We start from the raw sequence: 25,887 nt of genomic DNA on the forward strand, positions 1-25,887 counted from the left end.
TCAAATAGCTGAGATGGGCTAGAGTGGACAGAAACTCAGTCTGGATCCACTGGGTGATTTACAGTAGATCAACAAACATTTCAGCTCCTAATTCTTTAATAACAGGAGCAACAAAATTAACACCGCCACCTCCCTACCTCTTATAATTACGCTGCTGAACGAAAGAAAGTTGGGTGTCTTCTTTCTGGTTGGAAATGCTTGTTCCTATTAGTAGCCTGACCGCTATAGCTGATGCATTGCTAACCTCAGGGCTGGATTACTGCAATGCGCTCTGTGCGGGGCTGCCCTTGAGTCTGGCTTGCTAGCTCCAGCAGGTGCAGAATGCGGCAGCCAGACTGCTGTTGGGGTCACGTGGCCGACAGCACGTGACACCATTGTGAAAACACCTGCACTGGCTACTACATCTACGACCAAACTAGGTTCAAGGGCCTTGTATTAATTTACAAAGCCCTGAACAGCTTAGGCCCAGGGTACTTTAGGAACAGCCTGAACCCTTATATCCCAGCTCAGTCTCTGAGATCATCTGCAGGAGCATTGCCCAAGTTGGTGCAGCTCATCGGATATCAAGAAGATGCCAATCTTTTAGTGTCATCAGTCCAGCCCTGTGGAATACTCTGCCAACAGAAAATTCGACAGGATCTTTCGGCTTTAACCTTCAAACACCTGTTGAAAACTTTTCTGCATCACCAAACTGATAGGGAGTGGGGAAATGAGCAGACTTCAGAGTTAAGCATCTCGTCTCCATGGATGCTTCTGAAAACACAAGCACACACATAGCCCAAAACAAAAACTGTACTGGGGTTTCATTAGATGTATTTGGGTGTGACATGAAGTTTGCCCCTGAAAAGACGTTTGGGTTTTGTTATGTACTGAAGTTCTCACCCTGGGCCAGCAGGGGGATACTGTAGATAGTTATGCAAATGAAGGATCGAAAGTGACATTCAGTGATTGGATAGTTTTAGAAAGTTGCTACAGTAATGTTGTACTGGAGCTCTATATAAGCAGGCTGACTGAGCCCTTCAGCTCAGTTCTGTTCTGGCCTCTGAATAAACAAGAGCTGTTTGAAGAATCGCTGTGTCATCTGATATGTTCACCCACAACTTAACAGGTTTCCTTAAGCCAGCCACTCTCTCCCTTTCTTTTTCTCTGCCTGTAGCCTACCTTGCAGTGTCGTTGTCAGAATAAAAAAATATTAGCACAGGGAGGAGGAATAGGAAGGCCTGCTTATGTTTCCATGAGCTACTTGCACAGGAGAGGATAAGTACTCCAACCGCTTTAATAATATTCTCAAAATTTTGTAAGCTACACGAGCTCCCAGGGGGAAAAAAACACTGCCTAATTTTCTGACGCTGCAAATGCTTATTCAAAAATAAATGGCTCCCCCTTAAGTGCCCAAGGTTTCACGTTGTTTTCTTACTAAAGTAAGCTAAGCAGTAGTCACGTGTATCCCATAATTAGTAAGGTGGGGTGGGGACAGGGGGACAAGCATCTCTCTTATTATTCATTGGCAAAGGAAGGGCATGTCAGACAAAAATCCCATATAAGCCCCTAGCTGGCAGGCGGGCTGCTGGAAGGGGGTGGAATGTAGCAGTGAAATTGCTGAGCATACTTTGAATTCCTCCTTCTGTCCATCTGTTCCTTTTATCTGGGGAAATCATGCATATGAGCCAAGCCCACGCTTTGGACGCAACTCTCTTTTATGGGGTGGGGTTGTCAAAGTTTTCTGAAATAGGACATTCTTTCTGAACAGGCTTTTTCATGGTGGAATTTTCCGTGCTGCAGGTGAAATACTCTACCCAGGGACATCAGCTCCTGGGGGCCCAAGCTGTTTTGGGCCCCCCTCAATATCTTTTGGGATGGGGCCAGCCTTCAACCACCCCTAATGTTGAGGGGGGAGAGGGGGCTGAGCATGGAGCTGAGTGAAGAACTGAGCTGAGCACTGTGTGGCTCCAGTGGCCGACTCCTTCTACTCCTTCTCCTCTTCCTCCTGCCTGTTAGGATATTGATGTTCCGTTCCACCTAAACAGATATGTAGAGCTGTTGTATGTCACCTGTCTGTTTACATTCCAGCACAGCTTGCTGGGAACTTCCGTTTGTGTATTGCTTTTGCTTTGTGCTTCCTGCTGCTTGGACACAAAGGGGAGCAGACATGTTTGGTGTGGTGTAGTGTGGTGTAGTGGTTGAGAGCGGTAGTCTTGTAATCTGGGGAACCGGGCTCCCGTCTCCGCTCCTCCACATGCAGCTGCTGGGTGACCTTGGGCCAGTCACACTTCCTTGAAGTCTCTCAGCCCCACTCACCTCACAGAGTGTTTGTTGTGGGGGAGGAAGGGAAAGGAGAATGTTAACCGCTTTGAGACTCCTTAAAGGGAGTGAGAGGCGGGATATCAAATCCAAACTCTTCTTCAAACTCTTCTTCTTTGTCCTGATGCTGAATAAAATGCTTGTAAATACACTTTACATATGCCTCTGTCCACCACTTCTGTTGCGTGTTATTTGCCCTGCTGCTTAAGGCATGCTCAAGTTTCTGAAGGCTTCTGAAGCTGTGTGCCACTGTTTTGATGCTGTTCCAAGGGAGACCAGAGTTTGTGGCACCAGGCAGAGGAGGCAGAGGAGGAGCCACCAACCATTGAAGCCTCATGGTCTCCACCTTTGGCTCCTCCCCTGGCTCCTCCCAACATCACATGCACGGCGTTTCCCACCCCCAATCGCTCTCTCCCTGACTCTATCCCTCCTACCCCTTCTTCCTACAAAGGCCAGCTCCAAACCATGCGTGGAGTGCTTTTATTGCACATGTAAAGCACATGGCTTCCCCCAAAGAATTATGGGAGCTGTAGATTGCTAAGGGTGCTGAGAGTTTTTAGGAGACCCCCCTTATTCCTCTCATATATCTACAATGCCCAGGGTGGCTTAACAATAAATCCCTCTTTCCCAGGAAACTCTGGGTATTGTAACAATTGAAAGTGGTATCATAGTGCTTTGAACATACTGGTGTGAGCGTGGCCCAATTTCCAGCACGCTAACTTGAAGAATTCAAAGGGATGCACATCCCAGATGCACATACTCAGATGAAATATCAGTGAATTTGGGTGGATCTAATCCAAAGCAAGGATTGCATTGCAGCCTAAATGTGCTTTCAAATTAGGGCCGGAATGCATTCTAAGGGTCCATCCTATGCAGACCTACCAGGAAGCAGGACTCTTACAATTGGGTGGGACTTACTTCTGCGTGAACTTTTCAGCTGCATTTCCCAGATGCGTTACAAGGCTGGATCTGGAAAAGGAAGTAACTAGCTGCTCATTCCTGGTCTAACACAGATATGGAATACAGTGGTACCTTGGTTCTCAACCGCCTTGGTCCTCAAGCAACTTGGAACCCAAACACTGCAAACCCGGAAGTAAGTGTTCCGGTTTGCGAACTTTTTTCAGAAGCCGAACATGTTCTGCTTTGAGTGCCACACTTCCGTTTTGAGTATTACGCTGAGGTCTGTCTGGTTTTGCTATTTATTTTGCGTTTTCGTTTTTGCGGCTCTTTTTGTTTTGTTTTTGTGACTGTGTGGAACCCAGTTCAGCTACTGATTGATTGTGCTACTGCAGTTCATTGTTTATTGCTTTCATTTTATGGATCAATGGTCTCATTAGATAGTAACATTCATGTTAAATTGCTGGAATGGATTAATCCATTTTGCATTATTTTCTATGTCAGGCACCCCCGAACTCAGCCCTCCAGATGTTTTGGGACTACAGCTCCCATCATCCCTAGCTAACAGGACCAGAGGTCAGGGATGATGGGAATTGTAGTCCCAAAACATCTGGAGGGCCGAATTTGGGGATGCCTGTTCTATGGGAAAGAGTGTCTTGGTTTTGGAATGGACTTCCGGAACAGATTAAGTTTGAGAACCAAGGTACCACTGTACATACCTTGCAAATTAGTTTCTAGGTTGAAGTTTTTTGCTACCTGACATCTGGAAAGTGGTATGGCTGGACTCCTTCCACATAACCGGGTTGTTTGTAATCCAATTAACGCAGCAAGATTTCACAGGCAATGCTAAGGCAATGCCTTTTGGCCTCCAAGGGGAAGCCAGACAATTTAGCATGAATGCACAGCCTCATCAATATTGCTCTTTCATTCTATGAGAAACTTCGTTTGGAACAGCTTGTGAAGATGCCACAGTATCTGTTTAAACTTCTGCATGCTGTTATTTTAAAGAACACTCAGCTTTTATCAGGCCAAACAAATCGAGGGACGTACCTTGTGTGAGTAATGTTGGTCCACGACCCTAGCTAATCCAAAGTCACCGATCTTCAGCACCAGATCCTCTGTGTTGATGAAGATGTTGGCGGGCTTCAAGTCCCTATGCAAGACATTAGCTGAATGGATGTACTTCAGGCCTCTGAGCAACTGGTACATGAAAAGTTTGGCATGTTCCTCAGAGAGAGGCCCTTGCTCCAGAAGACGGGCCAGGTCCGTCTCCATATATTCCTGGATGACGTACACCATGTTAAATTTGAACAGATCCCCTTGGAGATCAGCTCCTTTGGGCCCCAACACTTCGTAGACCTTTACGATGTTGTCGTGGTCCAGCCGGCGGATTATCTTGATCTCTCGGAAGGCGTGCTTCATGCTCTGAGCATCGCTCACCGCGATCTTCTTCACGGCCACCTTGCGGCAGCTCTTGCTGTCGACTGCTGAGAGCACAAGCCCGTTCACTCCAAAGCCCAGGGGCCTGAAGTTGATGAAACGGCAGCCCAGGTCATAGCCGTACACGCTCGCGATGTAATTGCACTTCTCCGCCATGGTGGGGTCAGATCCGCCTTTGTCTCTGCAATGAAATGGCAGCAGAGGAGCCCAGCCTCCCAGTCACCAATACGGTTTAATAGAAAACAGTACATCGTTACCACGAATGAGAATCTGTGCAGTTCCTTGCTTGGAGCCCATAATCGTACAGGAGAAGGTTTTCAAGTCAAATGTTCAGAGGTTAAAAAGAAAAATAGACACAAGTACATAAAGTGGATTCGAGAATAGTCTTGGAAACAAGCTTGCAAACTTTAAATATTGACTCTCTTCGGTTCGGGTAAGCAAATAGGGGAGAGGCATAAAGTTGCCAATCTAGCAAATGGTTTTCATTGCAATATGCTGATAAACTAATGGGCTCCAAGAGTTCTTAAATATCGTCCTTCTTGTTTTGTTTTAAGTTTGGGAAAGTGAAGCTTCAACATATACATGCTTTTAATATTCAGTTGGCTACCTAAACATGGACCTTCAGACAGCAAATGGTAGAGAGGTTCTCCAGAAACCTTTATTCTCCATGAAGTGGACTCAGCATTTTTTTTCTAGTTCTGCAAGGTTCTGGTGAATCTTCTGTCACACATTCTTAAATGCAGGGTGGATTTTTCCATTTCGCCGTCACAAGACGTGATAAAAGACGGAAGTACTTTCCTCCCAATGAATCTCGGTCCCCATCAACTGGGTGCCACAAACAGCCATGCTCAGTTCTTCCCACATCCTTCCTTCATCACCATTCGGTCTTCATTGTGTCTGTCAAATCCTCACTTGTTATAGCCCCTCCTCCTGCAAGTGAAAAATAGATAATGAAGTAGTTTGCTACAGCGGTTTCTTTTATCCACACCCTACCTTCTCGAAGGTTAACACACCTAAAGAAAATACAAATTTAGTTATGCAGGATTAGAAAATACATCGTTACGGTCACCTAGGAGTTGGTGAATGAGAGCCATGCTCCTGTAGACATGCCCACCAGACTGCCAGTATTCTGTGGGAAATTTAGGTTGGTGTGATTCATGCAATTAAAGCAGATTAATAGTCCTCGGTTGCCCTAGTGCAATAAATCCATTTATTTTTTTTAAAAAGACATTTTTGCAGTTAGGAAAGTGACAGTCAAATGCACTGAAAGGAGTGGAGATGAATTAACGATTAATGGAAAGATGCATAAACACCCCACAAGCAAATCAGAACAAATGCTGAATAATGACCACGTATAATTTAAGTTCCACTTAAGCATTGTACTTTGGAAAAGCACTTCAAGATGTGGGTGTTTGAATCCATATGTTTTGGTTTTTTAAAATGTATTTTTATTAAAGATTTTCTTGGTTTACAAAAGTATGTGCAATGTCTCTCTCTTTTTTTCCAAGTAACATTTTATACAGATCAGTTTCATTTGTTGAGACATTAGGAAGAAAAGGGGGAAAGAGGTGGAGGGGGGGGGAAGGTGAGTGGGGGTGGGGTCAGGTGGCGATGTTTCTATTTTAATTAATATATGTGGGGTTTTGTGTCAGCGTCGCTTGTGCAGGTTCTCTGCTATTCACTTGTGTTCCTTTGGTGGTGAGAGAGGTTGGGGTTGGCCTAGGGTGTGGTTGTTTATTTGTGATTGGCTGTGGTGATCTTTGTTTTCATGTGTGAGTGGGGTGGGTGGGTGTTTTGGAACAGGTTAGCCATATTGATTTGTATGCTGTTGGTGGATTTTTGTCATTGTCTTGTTAGGCTGTGTATGTGATAAAGGGGAGCCATACCGGGGTGAAGGCGTCTTCTTCTATTTGTCCCCATGTCAGTTTCAGTTTATTGGTTAATTTTTCTAGTAAGGCTGTTTCCCATACTATTTGGTACCATTGGTCCATGCTTACTCCTGACAGGTCTCTCCAGTGTCTGGTTATGATGTTTCTGGCTGCTGAAAGTAGGTGGGTTATGAGTTCTTTGTGGTGTAAATGGGCATTATTGTCTTGGAAGATGTTTAGTAGGGCCAATTCTGGGGTGAATTCTAATACTTGCTTAGTTACTTTACATATTTCTCGTATGGCTGTTGTCCAGAATAGTTGGATTTTGGGGCACTCCCACCACATGTGGAGGTATGTGCCTGTGGAGGTGCACCCTCACCAGCTTTTTGGTGAGGTTTCTGGGCATATTAGCGCTAGTTTTCTTGGTATTAGGTACCACCTGTAGCTGAGTTTCAAATCCATATTTTTGTAATTCAGGAGGGCAACCAAGATGATCAATGGTCGGGAAACCAAGCCTCATAAGGAATGGTTGAGGGAGCTGGGAAAACTTTCTGACATTAAGAGTGGTTTGACAGTGGACTGGACTCCCTTGGGTAGTTGTGGACTCTCCTTCAATTGAGGTTTTTAAGCAGAGGTTGGAAGGCCATCGGTCATGGATGCTTTGGTCGAGATTCCTACATATGCAACTCTACAATTCAATGATTCGATGATCAGGATGAACCAAAGACTATACAAAAGAAAGAAAGAACTTCTAACCAATGTAGACACTATGTCTTCAATAACAAGCCCCGCCGCCGCACTGAAGGAGCAGCAAATTGTTATTTATTTAGTTTTTTATGGTTGTATTCTTACTGGCAGGGAAGGGGAGAGGAATCTGTGAGGTTTTCTGTGTTCAGGTGCCAAAATAATCTGATCTCTGCACCTTGACTTGGGAGGGGGGGTTAATATTTGCTGCTTTACCTCAGCTAGCAAAATGGATTGGGTCTGCTCTGCATGGTTCTCTGTGGCTCCCTCTGAACTGCAGAAATAAAAGAAAAGAAAGATAAGAAACTGCCTTACACCAAGCCAGACCACCTTAGTATTGTGTATACTGCCTGCTGGCATCTCTCCAGTTTTTTTTCCAGACATGGCTGTCTCTCTGGAGGACTGTGCTTGAGGTGAGGGGAGTGAGCAATGAGAAGTAGGAGCATGTTAGGAAAAAGGAGCAGAAATCCACTTTCCCTCCCTATCAGCACCATAAAACTCAAAGGGGCTGTAATGGTAAGATGCATTTGAAAGTCTCTGGCTATTTTGCAAAGCTGTCTGTAAAACTTTAAGATTTAGGTATAGGGGTATTTAGGGTGGGGTATAAATAATAAATTATTCTTATTCTTATACCTTACGGGGACGTGGGTGGCGCTGTGCGTTAAACCACAGAGCCTAGGACTTGCCGATCAGAAGGTCGGCAGTTTGAATCCCCACGACGGGGTGAGCTCCCGTTGCTCGGTCCCTGCTCCTGCCAACCTAGCAGTTCGAAAGCACGTCAAAGTGCAAGTAGATAAATAGGTACCACTCCAGCGGGAAGGTAAACACCGTTTCTGTGCGCTGCTCTGGTTTGCCAGAAGCGGCTTAGTCATGCTGGCCACATGACCCGGAAGCTGTACGCCGACTCCCTCGGCCAATAAATGAGATGAGTGCCGCAACCCCAGAGTCGGCCACGACTGTACCTAATGGTCAGGGGTCCCTTTTACCTTTACCTTTAGGAGGGTCTGGTGTTCCCTGTTTGTTCAGGTTGTACGAAGGTGTTTTTTTGTTTTTTAATTACACCAAATTAGAAACTGAGAGGCATTTCTTGCAGATTTTGGTGGGAAATTAATCACCCCAAAGTTTTGCTCTAAAAATGTCAGCCACCTAGACTCCATTTAGGCGCCCTGTGCCAACAACGGTTCTTCCTTCTCCCCAGAGTGCCAGGCCAGGATTTATCAAAACGAACCATGAAATGCCACCTCTGTCATTAAGGCTTCAATCCTGTGTTGGAGATAGGCATGGCTAAGTCCCAAATCTACCCACAATGTGTGTGTGTGAGTTATATATATATATATATATATATATATATATATATATATATCCTTGCAGAACAACAGGCTGATAAAACCTGACTTCAGGGCATCCCAGCCCAGTCCAGTTTCATAACAGAATCTTGTTATGAGAAAAAGTTGAAGCAAAAATGCAGGCGACATGAAGTGGAACGGAAGCAAAGCCTTGAGTTTTTTGGTGTGTTTTTTTACCATAGCTGAACTGGAACAGGAGCTGAATTACAAAACATATTGATTCAAACGCCCGCATCTTGAAGTGCTTTCCCAAAGCTCGGCACAGCCAGGTCGCTCTGGCGTGGACTCCTCAAGCGAATGCAACTAGAAGTCTGCCTCTGATAATGATCTCTGCATTTCTGCAGTGCTGACTGATCGCAGGCTATGTTTAGCAACCCATTCCTGTGCCAAATGAACAGAGGCCAACTAGGGGGGTGAAAAATGCAACAGCTATTTCAGCAGGCCCAAGCAGAACTGTAAGAGATACACGTGCTGGGCACTGTCGCCAGTTTTTAGGTGCCACACAAGCCCTTGCACCAGGGGTGGTGAAGGTCAGGCAAGGTGCTGCATGTGGCCCACCAAGGCTTTCTATCTGGCCCTTGAGACTCTTTTCAGGGCACACTGCCTACCCATGAGCGTCCCCTGCTGGTCCTGCTTCACACGACCCTTGAGTGCTTCTGGCTGCCAGGATCACAGAATCATAGAACCATACAATTGTAGAGTAGGAAGGAATCTCAACTAAAGCATCCATGACAGATGACCATCTAACCTCTGCTTCTAAACCTCCAAAGAAGGAGAGTCTACAATCTCTTGAGGGAGACTGTTCCACTGTCAAACAGCTCTTACTGTCAGAAAGTTTTTACCAGACCTCCTCCCCATTTGGCCCACGAGACCATTTTGGACAAGCTTTTCCCGCTTTGCACAACACTTCGCAAGTGCCCAGCCACCAGCTGGATGTCTGGTGCTAGGGAAGCGCTGGAATTAACTGTTGGAACTCAGCACACTTCTAAGTGTAGAAGCCTTTGGGGAGTTAGAACTCCATGCCATTTATCACTTCCCCAAGGCCAAACAATAAGTCAGAGGCTGGACATGAGACTCTCAGGGAGCATAGTCAATGGGTTGTGGCTAGCTTTTGGATTCAGTCCCTTGAGGAGGTGGACTGTTTTCACCAGGGACACTTAATTATCTCACACTTACAGGATCTTCAGAGGAATAATAATAATAATAATTTATTATTTATACCCCGCCCATCTGGCTGGGTTTCCCCAGCCACTCTGGACAGCTTCTGACAGCATATTAAAATACAATAACCTATTAAACATTAAAAGCTTCCCTAAACAGGGCTGCCTTCAGGTATCTTCTAAAAGTCTGGTAGTTATTTTTCTCTTTGACATCTGGTGGGAGGGCGTTCCACAGGGTGGGTGCCACTATTGAGAAGGTCCTCTGCCTGGTTCCCTGTAACTTGGCATCTTGCAGCGCGGGAACCACCAGAAGGCTCTCGGCACTGGATCTCAGTGTCCGGGCAGAACAATAGGAGTGGAGACGCTCATTCAGGTATACTGGACCGAGGCCATTTAGGGCTTTAAAGTTCAGCACCAACACTTTGAATTGTGCTCGGAAACGTACTGGGAGAAAAGTCTAAGGAGTAAATCTGGAGTGAAGTCCCTAAGACAGTTGGGTGGTGCCTTGTATGGCTCCTTCTGGCAACTCCTGCAGCCAAGCTGGTGCCAGACATATTGCTCTGCTTTCCTTTGGACCACATCAGTGAGGCTGAGAAGGGGGTCCTGTCATCTGGGCAGCCCAGAACCTCCAGACACACTGACCAGGCTTGCACCCCAGGAAGGTCACTTTGGTGTTGCTAACGCAACAGTTTGACTTCACCCCCAGAGGCGCACTCCATTATCTCTCGAGACAAATGGATGCAAAATACAACCACTTGTTGACAATGACAGAAACCGATGGAAAGTGTTTCATAGAGGCAACAGTCCATCTCCTCAAGGGGAACCCAGTCATGTATCTCCTTTCCAGCATTTTCACCTCTCCGGCCAGTTATTCAGCTACAGGGAAGATTTATGGCTGCGGCCATCATTTGACTGCAAGCAGGTCGAACTGACGAAGGTTCAGCTGCCTTTTCAATCTCCTGTCCTTGCGCCTTGTGAGATTGCCAATTCCCTAAACACTCTAGCCAAAGGCCCTGTCACACTTGGCTAATGGGCTCTGCATTACGAGCTGTCCATCCTGGGCTTTTCCCCCTTGAAAGCGTGTCTGGTCTAATACATTGCGGGCATAATAACCGGGCAGAGCTTCCACTGAATTCAAGGTTCAGTAGTAAATCATCCCAAAGCACGGCGCTTCAGCCTGACTCTTGGCTGCAAGCCTGCAGGCTTTGTCAGGGAAGCCAAACCATTACATCATGCAGATATTTATTTATTTTACTTACTTACTTTATTTTACTTACTTACTTACTTTATTTTACTTCCCTACTTACTTTATTTTACTTACTTACTTACTTTATTTTACTTACTTACTTACTTTATTTTACTTACTTATTTTACTTACTTATTTACTTACTTTATTTTACTTACTTACTTACTTACTTACTTACTTAGACAGGCTGGGCCTGAGGCACCTTTGCCAAGCAGACAAAGAGGAAACAGAGGCAGGGCTGCTAATGAGGTCACGGCTGATGGCTTTGCAGAAAAAGGGTTCTAGGAAGAGATTGTGTTTTGCTAAGGCTGAGAATGTCAATTACTTTGGGTTGCATTCAGCTAACTTTTACTCAGAGCAGACACACCAGAATTAATGGACCTAACTACGTAGTTGCTGCCATTTATTTTAACGGGTCTACTCTGAGTACAAGTTAGTTGAATACAAAATAAGGATATGACAAGAATTTGTTTGTTTTTCTGTTTGTGTTCTTTATTTGTGTTATAAAATGAATAAAAAAATGGGGGGGGGGAGTTAGTTGAATACAACCCTTCAGATCTAAAGAAAGCCCATGGATTTTTTTCTGGGGAGTGGAGAATGTGCTTTAAACGTGCTTTGAATGTGTGGTGTTATAAGCTGCCTTCAGCTCCTTACAGCAAAGCTTGAAAACCCATCACCCTCCAGATGTTACTAGACTTCAGCCAGCATAAGGCCAATGGTCCAGGGTCCATGGGACTTGTAGTCTATCAACATTTGGAGGTCCACATCCCTGCCTTGGAATAGCACTGGGATACAGGTAATAACCAATGACAAGAGAACTGGTCTCAAAGCTTTCCTTGAAATAATTCTGTTGGGTTTCCCCACCCAGACTTGTTCTATCACTGAGGGTTTGGCACAGATATTGGCTTGTGTATATCGCACCCGCCTATGCAGAGAGTGTGCGGCACAAATTAGATTGGTAAAGTGCAGCCCTAGGCAGGAACGGCATCTGCTTTGCCGGGAAAATGTTCTTTATCAGATTTACAAACATTTCTGCAAACATCCATGATCTCACAGAATCTTTTAAAAGCATCACGCCATGCACAGCTTTCAATTCCCCTAATGCAAGGCTGAGAATTATCCATCCCACGCATAATCTTTAAACTCCTAGAAACAATATCCTTTAGTAGGAACATTGGGCACATTCCCAGCCCTTCGTGGAAGTGGTGCTGATTTAACCTCATGACTCCTGCACACAAAGCAAGCCTTCCCCAAGAAAGACACTGGGCAGGATTCGCCCTATGAGCTCTGACAGCAGAACTGTTGGCATCTTTCTGTCTCAGGAGACAATGGAAGAAGAAGAGTTTGGATTTGATATCCCGCTTTATCACTACCCGAAGGAGTCTCAAAGCGGCTAACATTCTCCTTTCCCTTCCTCCCCCACAACAAACACTCTGTGAGGTGAGTGGGGCTGAGAGACTTCAGAGAAGTGTGACTGGCCCAAGGTCCCCCAGCAGCTGCATGTGGAGGAGCGGGGACGCAAACCTGGTTCACCAGATTACGAGTCTACCGCTCTTAACGACTACACCACACTGGCTCCACACCATACTGGAGGAGTGTGCCTTTGGGGGTGAAGTCAAACCGCTGGAAGGTTACAGCGCCTGTTGTGGCTGTAGAGACCGATGTGGGAGAGACATGTTTTGTTGCAGCTGGGGCAGCTGAAGGCATCTGGTTGCACTGTCGCAGATGCAGCACAGAATTTCTTCTCTCTGCACTCCTCCTGGCCGTCATTCCTCCTCTGGTCATTGCTGTGAATGCATGATCTGACTGTCTGTCTCTAGGCACTGCAGTTGTCTACAAGGGATTTCCACTAGACGGGGTTGATGTTGCTAAGCTTCATGTCACATCTGCAAACATCTTTGCAACACAGAGTTGGTCTGCCAGTGGACCTGGTGCCGTCAGAGAAACTGAGTTTGCACAATAGGGCTTCCCCTTCCTTTCTTCTCCCTGTGTGCTTCCTGAAATTAGGCTGATGAAGCCCCAGAACAGTACTAGAGTGGGGAGGACGGTGGGATTGATAATAATAATAATATTATAATAATATATTATTTATACCCCGCCCATCTGGCTTAGTTTCCCCAGCCACTCTGAGCAGCTTCCAATCGAGAGTTAAAAACAATACAGCATTAAATATTAAAAACTTCCTTAAACAGGGCTGCCTTCATATGTCTTTTAAAAATAAGATAGCTGCTTATTTCCTTGACATCTGAAGGGAGGGTGTTCCACAGGGCAGGTGCCACTACCGAGAAGGCCCTCCGTCTGGTTCCCTGTAACCTCACTTCTCGCAGTGAGGGAGCCGCCAGAAGGCCCTTGGCGCTGGATCTCAGTGTCCGGGCTGAACGATGGGGGTGGAGACGCTCCTTCAGGTATACAGGACCGAGGCCATTTAGGGCTTTAAAGGTCAGCACCAAGACTTTGAATTGTGCTTGGAAACTTACTGGGAGCCAATGCAGATCTCTCAGGACCGGTGTTATGTGGTCCTGGTGGCTACTCCCAGTCACCAGTCTAGCTGCCGCATTCTGGATTAATTGCAGTTTCCGGGTCACCTTCAAAGGTAGCCCCACGTAGAGCGCATTGCAGTAGTCCAAGCGGGAGATAACTCCCGTCTGGCAAGCTGAAACACAGCACTGAATTCCACCCACTCTCTCATTCCCCCTCCACTTCCATTTTGATCCCGCAACTGGGTTTATGAAATGCATTAAGGCCTTAATGGAAAATACAAAAGCAGTGTATCATTATTATGACTCATCCATTCATTCCACTTCTTATTTAAACCAGAGATTGTTGACTCTTGTATTCTTGGTGTGCGCACAACTCATTTCTATGGTGGAAATTTGTAGACAGGTTGTAGTCTAGCGCATAGGTCCTCAGGCTATGGGGATGCACAAGGCCACAACAGATGTGCGGCAACACAGCTGTTGCTACCAGGCTGGATTCCATCTTAGGCTGACCTGACCAAAGGAGAACTACATGTGTGTCTGGACTAGAAGACATTCTTTTGATGAGATGCACATTTTACAGATTTCCACAAGGGCTGCAACATGACGGGAGAAAGGCAGGAGCTTTTTTAAAATAAGATACACATTTCTGGCCAAATGCTTATGTCTTTCTCTTGCCAAATATCAGGGCTAGTTTTCCTTCAGTAGTAATGCTGAAGTAATGCTAGGCATACTGCTCTGTGAATTGCCACGTCAAGATAAATAATGTGCATTATTAGCACTACAGTGGTGCTGTGGGTTAAACCACAGAGCCTAGGACTTGCCGATCAGAAGGTCGATGGTTCGAATCCCCGCAACGGGGTGAGCTCCCGTTGCTCGGTCCCTGCTCCTGCCAACCTAGCAGTTCAAAAGCACGTCAAAGTGCAAGTAGATAAATAGGTACCACTCCGGCGGGAAGGTAAACGGCATTTCCGTGTGCCGCTCTGGTTCGCCAGAAGCGGCTTAGTCATGCTGGCCATATGACCCGGAAACTGTACACCGGCTCCCTCGGCCAATAAAGCGAGAGAGTTGGTCACGACTGGACCTAATGGTCAGGGGTCCCTTTACCTTTACTTTAATATCTCTGGTTACGAACTGTCCTTGTGAATGCTTCAGGTTGTGAGCTCCGCTAACCCAGAAGTAGGTGCTCCTGGTTTTGAACTTTGCCCCAGGATGTGAGTGGAAACCACAGGAGAGTGTGCTCTTGTGGTCGGATCCTGCTTGTGGGTTTGCCACAGACAGCCACACTGAGAACAGGATGCTAGACTAGATGGTCCACTGGCCTGATCTAGCGGGCTCTTCTTAATGTTCTTAAAACTAGATTGTCAATTGATTTCAATGGGTTTACTCTGAGTATGATTTAGTAGACTGACGTGCCAAGTTCATCCTTCAGATCTGACCTGAGCCAAACCTGTCTTCTTCTTCCCATTGCCTTCTCTCCCCCTATGCTCTCCAGAAAATGCTCGGAAAATACGTTTCTATGGCAACCAAATGGCATTATTAAAAATACCACAACAAGTGTGAAGTTTACAATTTTCTCTCCAGTTTATAAGGACGCAGCTGGTTGCGCTTTCAAAGGGCAAAGCCCAGCCCAGAGGAGGGAAAGGTCGCATTTTTCCAAAGCAAGTCCTCCACTTCCTCTGGAGAAGAGTAAAACACACATGCTGAATCCAGCCCTGGCAGAGAGGAATAATCAGCCGTAACATCAACAGTCGAGGGCTCGACAAGGTGATGTTAGCAAACAGCCTTCCTTGGATCGATTTCCGTCAGGCGTGGGAAGGAGAATCTGTGAAGATCTGCTGATGTGCGCAGCAGCAGCAGCCCTGCAAGGTCTTGAGTCTCTTTCAACGTCTAGAAGTGAGTGGGAAGCTTCAGCCCGCAGAAGCTCAGAGCAGAAACAACGAAATCCAGCAAGCTCAGGACCGATTTGCACAATTACCAGGAAGAACAGGTCTGGGGAACCTCAATCTCAAGGGCCAAAGGTTCCCCCCAGGTTTCTCTACTTGGCCCTTGGGGCTTTGCCCAGGCAACGCCCCACCCCCCTTCCCAACCACATAGGCTCTCCCGAACCATACCTCTCATTGGCCTCGTTGCACATCTGTGTAAACTGTTTTTGTCCAGCTGGACTTTGATCATGCCCTGGATGGAAGACAGAGAATCATAGAACCGTAGACTTAGAAGGGACACCCGAGAACCATCGTCCAAGCCCCTGCAATGCAGGAATATCAACTGCAGTGGTACCTCGGGTTAAGTACTTAATTCGTTCCGGAGGTCCGTTCTTCACCCGAAACTGTTCTTCACCTGAAGCACCACTTTAGCTAATGGGGTCTCCTGCTGCTGCCGCACTGCCGGAGCACAATTTCTGTTCTCATCCTGAAGCACAGTTCTTAACCCGAGGGTTAATTTCTGGGTTAGCGGAGTCTGTAACCTGAAGCGTATGTAACCTGAGGTACCACTGTAAAGTATCCATGACCAAGAGCTATGCAACCTCTGCTTAAAAACCTCCAAGGAGAGAGAGTCCACAACCATCCATCGTGGGAACCCATTCATTCCACTGTCGAACAGCATTTACTGTCAGAAAGTTATTGCAATTGCCTTCTATGGGCTCAGTTATGACTTGTTTGTTTGTTTGCAGTTGCATGTTACCGTAAGCAGGGAAACTGCTAGGGGTGGCGGATAAATGCTATTATTTAATGAATAAATAATAAAATAAGGAGCACTTCACGCTATGATCTTGTTGAATGTAACCCTACGCTATGATACATTGAAGAAAAGAAAACAATTCTTCTCCTCCCAGCCACCCCCTGCCTGAAAACTAGCATCTCAGGAAGCAGGCGTGCTAGCATCACTGTGCAGGCAAGCTAGCTAGCTTTGCTGAGGAAAATAGGCTTTTCTTCTTCTTCTTTTTAATGCTGGGGAATACTCAGTCATGCATCCCACAACCCCACCTGCATTCTGCATTGGCATATAGTCCAAGACTGCCTGCTTTCCCCCTGACCATATAAAGCAGTCGGGTGGCGCTGTGTGTTAAACCACAGAGCCTAGGACTTGCCGATCAGAAGGTCGGCGGTTCAAATCCCCACAATGGGGTGAGCTCCCGTTGCTCAGTCCCTGCTCCTGCCAACCTAGCAGTTCGAAAGCATGTCAAAGTGCAAGTAGATAAATAGGTACTGCTCCAGTGGGAAGGTAAACGGCATTTCTGTGTGCTGCTCTGGTTCGCCAGAAGCGGCTTAGTCATGCTGGCCACATGACCCGGAAGCTGTACGCCGGTTCCCTCGGCCAATAAAGCGAGATGAGCACCACAACCCCAGAGTTGTCCGCGACTGGACCTAATGGTCAGGGGTCCCTTTGCCTTTAACTTTTTAGGACCAATGCAGGCAACCACAGTGCAGGGAATAAAGCGTGCACCAGGGAAGATAGCAGGAAAAGCAGCAATGATCTGAGTTGCTTAAGTGCCCCTAATTGAGAAAGTAAGAGCCTCACGGATGCACCCTTAATTAACTTAAAAGGCTCCCTATCCATCAACAGGAGCCCTGCAAGAACTATTTGCTTTCAAGCAGAAAAAAAAAGAAGGGAAAAAAGGGAGTGATGCTCAGAGGCTATTTATGGCAGCCTTAGTTATCCTGGCCATAAAAATAGGCTTTGCTGTTACTGCATGGAAAGCAGAGTGGTCCAAGAAAGGGGCTTGGGAATCGGGGGGGCGGGGGGCCTCTCGGGCATCTGCAACAGCAAAATCAATCCAATCAATTACAGCTCAAAGCGATTGCACCTACAAATCACCACTTGCAAATCATCAGGAAGAGTAAGCGACTACTGACCTCTGCTCAAGGCAAAGTGTCAGGATTTGCCAAGAGGCAGGTTGTTTCTCAACACTCATTTAAGCTAGTCAATATGCCATGTCAATATGCAACAAACAAGAGTAGCGCAAACAGCCAAGCAGAACGGAAATAAGCAACAGCTGATTCTTTTGCTTTAGTGTTGGCGCAGGAAGCTACCTTATACAGGGTCAGACCCCCTGGGTCCTTCTATGGCAGGGGTAGGGAGAGTGTGGCCCTCCAGAGGTTGTTTCACTCCAACCCCCATCAGTTCCAGCCAGCATAGTTTGACGTCAAGGATGATGGGAGGTGAAGTCCAGCAACATCTGGAGGGCCTAAAACTGCCAGATTCAACCAACCAGTCCCACTAGTGGAAAAAATGGTAATGCTATTCTAGGTTGCATCAGCAGAAGTATATTCTCCAGACCAAGGGAAGTACAGTGGTGCCTCACAAAATGAAAAGAATCCATTCCGCGAGTCTCTTCGTCTTGCGGTTTTTTCATCTTGCGAAGCAACCCTATTAGTGGCTTAGTGGATTAGCGCTATTAGCGGCTATTAGCGGCAAAGCGGCAAAGCGGCTAAGTGGCTATTAGTGGCTTAGCGGCTAAGAAAAAGGGGGGGGAGCGAAAAAAAATTGCAAGACTCGCAAGACATTTTCATCTTGCGAAGCAAGCCCATAGAGAAATTCGTCTTGCGAAGCGCCTCGAAAAACGGAAAACCCTTTCGTCTAGCGGGTTTTTCGTCTTGCGAGGCATTCGTCTTGCGGGGCACCACTGTAATAGTACCAGGGCTGCCATATTTCAAAAAGTAAAAACTAGGACACACACACCCCGAAAGTTGTTGAGCTTCCTCCCCCCTTCAAAACATGATTTTTTGATTAACTTGCCTAAGATCCAGGACAAAGCACTGCTTTTCAGGAATTGCTCCCACGAAAATCTGGACATATGACAGCCTTACCCAAACCAGCTTCTAGATAGTTTTCAAGAGCAGTAGAGCAGTAGTTTTCTGTTAAGTATATTGGTTATTTCTGTTTCTCTCTCACCACTGCCCGCCCCCCCCCCCAGTGTAAATATACTCTGTTCCTTTTGCCAATTACCCATGAATTGTTGATCAAAGATGTTGTTTTGACCTAAATCCTATCATATACTATTTATGTAATATAGCATACATAAAATGGAATACATTGGAGCACAGTTTCAATGCAGTTTGGTCCCACGCACATGTTTTTTTTAACTCAAGCACCTCAAAGCAACAGGCATCCATGTCACTTTTATGGTGACTGGGAGATTTTAATTTCCCTTAGCAAAGGAGGATGCATTTTCTCCTTAAGTATTATTATCAGACTTCATTCGGGAACCTCAGAAACACTTTTACTGAGGTGTCGCACCATGTATGCAAGGCTCTTGCCTGAAAGGAACCTCATTTAATTCAACAGGACCTGCTTCTCTGAGTAGACATGATTAGGACCGAGCTGTATCCCTGTTAAAAAGGGATACAGCTGACTACAGTTGTCATCCTCTATTCATTCACCTGGAAGAAAATCCAATTGAACTGAATGGGGCTTGCTTCTGAGTAGAAATGGCTAGGACCGTGCCGTAAAAGTCTTTTACTGCCCTAGTTTTTCACACCCTTCGTGATATAAGAAAACTGCCAAGATGGCGCCAGTGAGACAGGTCCTGTCACTTTAGCTTTGCAGACTGGAGGTGATGGGCAGGAGAACTACACCCATAAACAGCTTGACCAAAGTTACATGCTGGGAAATCCTGAGTCAGATTTCTGGGGCAGTCGGTGCCTAAATAAGACATTTCCTTCCCTCCCCAGAGGCCCCCACTGTTGCCAAGATGTCTGTGATGCTTCTGTGAACATCCTGGGCTTTCCATTCATCAGCTTCTCCAGGTGGGAAGGGAGGGACAATAATGACAGACACATATAGCAACAAACCAGACATTGGCTCAGGAGTCAAAATTGTCCCTTGCCCCCAAGAACATTCATATGGTTAGCCATTCCTTAGCCACCAAATATTCTTTTTTGTTTAAAAGGATTCTTAAAAAATAAAAATAAAAAAGCTCTCCCCTTTCAACAAGCCTTCTGAGTGGAGGTTTTCTTTTCTTTTCTTTCTTTCTTTCTTTCTTTCTTTCTTTCTTTCTTTCTTTCTCACTCTCAGTTTTATTTTATTACCGTAAATTTTCCAAAGTTTAATATAGACACTCCAATACCTGTGCATAATATATTTTTTTCTTTCGTTTTGTTGACTTCCCACCTCATTTTCTGTGGTGTTTTTTTATTTCTTCCCCTTGCTGCACCCTGTCTTCTATATCTTTTACCATAACAACAATACAAAACCTCAGATTCCTTCTGTTCATAGTTCGAATCCTGCTCACAAATTGATACTATAGTGTTTATTTAAGTCATCAAAAAAAAAAAGAAAAAAGCTTCCATTCTTCCACAAAGGAATTAGGTTCTCTTATTTTGGTTGTTAACTTTGCCAATTCTGCATGATCCAATAATTCCATAAATGAAATAAATAAATACAAACTGCTCCAGCGACTGAGAGGGAACTTCAGGTGTGGAGAATCTTTGACAGAAAGGGTGCTGGCTTTGCCCCACAACCATGGGTGTCTGGGGCCATGGGTGCCATGTGCCATGCATGACCCTGACCCCGAAAGTTGTGGGTGCCCAGTCCCTTCATGGAGAATTTTGTGGGTGCTTGCGCACCCAGGGCCCCAGGGAGTTGGCACCTGTGCCTTGAGATGTTGCTGAACTACAACTCCCATCATCCCCAGCAAGCATGGCCAATGGCCAGGGATTATGGGAGTTGTAGTTCAGCAACTCCCAAAGGGCCAAAGGTTCCCCTTGTCACATCTAGGGTTGCCATATTTTGAAGAGCAAAAAGAGGACACATTTGCCGACTTCTATGGATTGCTTGACGACTCTACCAATGAAAAAGAGGATGTGTCCTGGAAAAAGAGGACATCCCTTCAGACAGAGGAGTCCGCAAGAGATGGGACTCTCTGCTCTAATGGCCAACCTACTCAGAAGAGGAAAAGTACAGTTAGCCTGAATGCAGAGAGGACACATTCAGATCGCCCATGCAGCTGAAAAAATGCTGGCTGCCCCCCCATCTTATGTAAGAAGGTAACTGGCACCAGTAACCTGACCGAGCATTCAACCTAAAGTGCAATAGAGTCTCAGAAATACATTTTCCCTGAGCCAGCAGGAACTCTTTTGTCTTTCGTAATCTCGTAAACTTTTACATAACTGGAGCCGTTGCTCCAAAACAGCTCACCAATGGGAACTTTCAAAGTTCCTCTACAGAAACAGTTGAGTCTATATCTGGATATATTTCTGGAAGACGGTGTCTCGGAATGTGCCATTAACCCTACCCACTCAGAGGAACAAAATACGAGATTCCAACTCCCGACTTTTAAAAGCACTGAACTGCAGCTGGGAATATACTGAGATAAAACAACGGGTGAAGAAAGGTTCTCAATCCTATCCTCCTGGGTTGTTTCCTCAAGCAATATAGCACCCACACTGCTTTTTGCCCTTTGTGGGTGGTGGGAAACAGGTTTAAATCAAGGAAGGGAGGGGATCTGTGGCCTTCAGAATCATAGAAGAGTTGGAAGGGGCTGACCATCTGTTCTGCCTGGCCTTTGGTTTTGTTATGTACTGAGTTGAATAGGATCCAAAATGCAGCAGTCTGATTGGTCCTAGAACTATAGGATCCAAAATGCAGTAGTCTGATTGGTCTGCAGGAGCCACCCAATCCAGCTCCAGGTGGAAGTAAATCCGCAACCTGATTGGCTTACAGGAGAATCCCGGAATTAGCTAATCACGCAGGGCCCATTGTGTAAATAATGTATATAAAGCAGACACTTCGGGGGAACTGGCATTCCTCACTACTATGAGCTGAATAAAGAGCATGAAATCCACACTCAACTCTGAGTATATTTCAGGTTTGGACTCAGTCTGACCCTTATGTCTTCCCTCCCCTTACGGTTTTGATTTATGGGCTACTTTTAAAATGAGGCTGCTTTTTAAATTGCATTTTAACTTGTATTTTAAATTGGTTCCCCCCCCCCATTATGTTTCTATTGTAATTTTACTGGTGTTAGCTGCCCTGAGCCCGGCTCTGGCCGGGGAGGGCGGGGTATAAATATAATTTATTATTACTATTATTATTATTATTATTATTATTATTATTATTATTATCTAGTCCAACCCCTTGCATTGCAGGAATCACAACTAAAGAATCCCCCACAGGTTACCATCCAACCCCTGCCTTAAAACCTCAAATGAAGACGAGTCCTTCCAACTTCCATCAGCCCCAGCCAGCTCCTATTTGTGGGGCTAAGGTTTAGCAGTGCTGGCATGTGAAACAAGAGGCAAGGGTGCCTCTGAGAACATACAGAATATATCCCCCTCCCTAAATAACTACAGACAGTCCTCACACTTGAGAGATTAGGGAAAAAAGGGGATATGGTTTCCAAGAAGGCACAGACATGGAACAACACACAGAGATGCATCTTTTGACGAAACCTTATCTTCCCAAGCAGACTCCTACATACAGTGCGCATTTCAATAAATAATACTGCACAATCTCCTTATAGGAATTAAATTTTTAGAAGAAGAAAAGAGCTCTGCATCATAAATCAAAATCCTAAAATAGCACAGGACGGAACACACTGTATATACCCAGTGACTTTTTCACTGTTCCCATGACACACTGGTGGAAAAAAAACCAAAGGTTGTACCAAGGAACCAGCTTTAGCAGCAGCCCAGAGCAATCACCTACAGCAATAATGAGATTAGGAGCATTAACCTTTGCGGGGAGGCAGGGGGAATTAAAAAGGAACGTCGCTAAAATGGGTAACCCATCTGTGCTGCATTTTTGGTGCTACATGGCAAGCTGAGCAGACAAGAGGACTCCAGCCAGCTGTCTGTACTTCAGGAAGAGTCTCTCTAAATAGTCCTGCACGTGTGAGGTGGACAGATAAGAAGTGACCTCCAAGCAGCAGAACAGTCAAGTGTGGTCCCAGCAACAGGCCCTTGGCATCAATCAGCTTGGTCAGTGTCACATCTCACAAAGGTTTATTCAGTCCTATTTCTGCACTGGTGGGACGTGGGTGGTGCTGTGGGTTAAACCACAGAGCCTAGGACTTGCCGATCAGATGGTTGGTGGTTCGAATCCCCGTGACGGGGTGAGCTCCCGTTGCTCGGTCCCTGCTCCTGCCAACCTAGCAGTTCAAAAGCACGTCAAAGTGCAAGTAGATAAATAGGTATCACTCTGGTGCAAAGGTAAACGGTGTTTCCGTGCGCTGATCTGGTTTGCCAGAAGTGGCTTAGTCATGCTGGCCACATGACCCAGAAGCTGTACGCCGGCTCCCTTGGCCAATAAAGTGAGATGAGCGCCACAACCCCAGAGTCGGTCACGACTGGACCTAATGGCCAGGGGTCCCTTTACCTTTACCTATTTCTGCACTGGTATATTCCTAGCCTCCCTATTACAGTGGTGTCCCGCAAGACGAACGCCTCACAAGACGGAAAACCCGCTAGATGAAAGGGTTTTCCGTTTTGGAAGCGCTTCGCAAAACAAATTTCCCTATGGGCTTGCTTCGCAAGACAAAAATGTCTTGTGAGTTCCTGCGGGGTTTTTTCCCCTTCCCCCCCTTTTTCTAAGCAGCTAAGCCGCTTATCAGCTGATCCGCTAAGCTGATAAGCCGCTAAAAGCCGCTAAAAGCCGTTAATAGTGCTAATCCGCTAAGCTGCCAATGGGCTTGCTTCGCAAGACGAAAAAACCGCTATACGAAGAGACTCACGGAACGAATTAATTTCGTCTTGCGAGGCACCACTGTAATAAAACAGAGAAAACAAAGCATAAGAACTCTTCTTCTCAGCTGTGCAAGGCTCAGGTGGCCTCAGTGGCACAGAGTGCCTTCCATCCGCTTTGGCTGGTGGTCCAGCTACGCCCCAATCTGGACAGGGATAGCCTAACTTCTATCATCTATGCTCTGGTAACCTCTAGGCTAGATTACAGCAACACGTTATATGTAGGGCTGCCTCTGAAGATGATTCAGAAGCTTTGGCTGGTGCAGAATTCAGCATCCAGGTTGCTCACCTGGTTAAAGGCAGGTTGAGCATATTACACCGATCCTGAGCCAACTGCACTGGCTACCAATTCGTTTCCAGCCCAAAGTGCTGGTGTTGAGCTATAAAGCCTTACCTGACTCAAGGACTGCAATACCTCAAGCACCGCCTCTCTCCATATGAACCTACCTGGACCCTGAGATCATCCTCTAAAGCCCTTATTTGTGTTCCTCCTCCTCAAGAAGTCCAGAAGGTGGCAACACAAGAACAGGCCTTTTCTGCAGTGGCCCCACAGTTGTAGAATGTTCTCCCCAGGGCGGTTTGGCTGGCGCCTTCATTATACACCCTTAGGCACTAGCTGTAGATGTTCCTCTTCAGCCAGGCCTTTGGCTGATTGACATGCAATGCCCTTTTAAATGTTGTGGAAGGGCAATTATTGGGTTGATTCTGTTTTTGTTTTTATTATGTATTATAGAGATAGATAGATAGATAGATAGATAGATAGATAGATAGATAGATAGAGATAGATAGATAGATAGATAGATGATAGATGATAGATAGATAGATGATAGATTAGATAGATAGATAGATGATAGATAGATAGATAGATAGATAGATAGATAGATAGATAGATGATATAGATACATAGATGATAGATATAGATACATAGATGATAGATAGATGATAGATAGATAGATAGATAGATAGAGATAGATAGATATAGATAGATGATAGATAGATAGATGATAGATAGATAGATGATAGATAGATAGATGATAGATAGATGATAGATAGATAGATAGATGATAGATAGATAGATGATAGATAGATAGATGATAGATGATAGATAGATAGATAGATAGATAGATAGATAGATAGATAGATAGATGATAGATAGATAGATAGATAGATGATAGAGATAGAGACAGATGATATACAGTAGTTGTTTTGTGTACCACCCTGAGATCTACAGGTATAGGACGGTATACAAATTTAATTAGTTAATGATTCTGCTAAAGATTGGTGTGTAAATATTGTTGTAGGTTTGTGGGGGGTTGGTTTAGGTGATGCCCCAAGTTTCTTCCAATTCTTAGGGCCCTGTACCCCCTTGCGAAGGTTAGCGCCTAACAGAAGTTTGCTGAACTAGTCAGACAAATTTCTTTGTAAGACGACTTTAGCTGGCCCCTTAAGTGTCCTCATCTGGTTCTCCCCCCCCCCCAAAAAATGAGCTAGGTTGCAAGAGCTACAACTATGTGATGGTGCCTTCAAGGATAATGGGGGGTGTCTTTCCTCCACCACACCTCACCTAGTTGCTGGGTAGGAGAATAACAGCCAGAGTTGAGCTGAGCAGAATGCAGGCTAGAAGCTGGAGACACAGAGACATGCTTGCTCCATGCTGGACCCCAAACTATCACTAATGGAGAAGGAAGATCTTTGGGACTGTTGATGCTGTGGGGTGTTAATGCTGTGAGCCCCTCCATCCTGTACTCAGGTTGCATATATGTATAAATAACACCATATATTCTAAGGATTTCACAGTCTCCGCTGACCTTCATTCCAAGGAAACTGAATTATGGAACCCATGGAGGCTCTGGCTGATTAGCTTAGAGACTGGGGTGGTATGTCACAGTCTGTTAAAACATAGTTGGGAAGTCACGCTCTCTCATCCTAGTCTACCTCACAAGGTCGATGTGAGGATATGAGGGGGAGACTCTGAACAGCACACTAAATGCATTAGCTTTTGGGCTTCCTAGAGGCATCTAGTTGGTCATGGCAAAAACAAGCTATTGGACTAGCAATGTTCTTCTTAGTTTTGTACGTGGAAGGACAGGATTTAACAAAATGCGGGGGCCGCTAGGGGTGCTTGGAAGATGGCCGACAATACCATCTCTCCAGCTCACACAAGGTAATTAAGAGGCTGATATGGGAGTAAATCAGCCTCCCCAAATTCTTCCCGGGGAAGGGAAGATGCAGCCTCATTCGTGGTTGCCCACAAATCACCCCCGAGTTCGAAAGGAGGGGGTGAGGGCACTGGACAGAAAGCCCTCGAGTGAGCTTTGGATCTCCCGGACGCTGCTTCTGAGAGTGACGCTAGTTGCATAACTTAAGATAAAATATTGGATATAAAAGTAATTGCACATGTTTCGAGCAAAGAAAAGGGTATATCAGCTGCTAATTAAGCCTGCCACTGAGAAGTTAAGAGTGATGGAATGGACTGTACAGAAGATAACATCAAAGAATAACAGCTATGTTGGTATGTTGAAACGGAATGGAAAGGGGGGGAGCTTCTTCTTTTTATTATGATACTACCTAACAACCCCCCCCCCCAGAAGAACCGTCACATAACTGATAGCAAGTGAGAATGGAAAATAAACTGTGTGGAAATAACTAAAGGCTTTGTTTTTTGGGAAGATCTGGAAAGAAAATGAAAGGCTCTCCTATGACAGTTCTTAATCGGGATCCGCCA

General features: G+C 45.6%; 1 protein-coding gene across 3 annotated transcripts in view; it reads right to left on the minus strand.

The window, feature by feature from the left end:
- MAPK4 (mitogen-activated protein kinase 4) overlaps positions 1–25,887 on the minus strand; it is an 89,611-nt gene that overhangs the window by 38,389 nt on the left and 25,335 nt on the right. Inside the window, exons 1-2 of one of the 3 annotated variants that reach the window (XM_081881511.1) lie at positions 7,467–7,519; positions 4,249–5,568 (exon numbers count right to left, since the gene is read on the minus strand). In XM_081881511.1, the coding sequence (XP_081737637.1) occupies positions 4,249–4,794 (546 nt within the window). In that variant the 5' untranslated portion in view covers positions 4,795–5,568; positions 7,467–7,519. Of the gene's footprint in view, positions 1–4,248; positions 5,569–7,466; positions 7,520–25,887 lie in introns of those variants that run through there. The other 2 variants (XM_081881513.1, XM_081881512.1) reach the window with 2 other exon arrangements.

The sequence above is a fragment of the Podarcis erhardii genome (genome assembly GCF_964252035.2).
Source record: "Podarcis erhardii genome assembly, chromosome: 11".
NCBI lineage: Eukaryota > Metazoa > Chordata > Lepidosauria > Squamata > Lacertidae > Podarcis > Podarcis erhardii.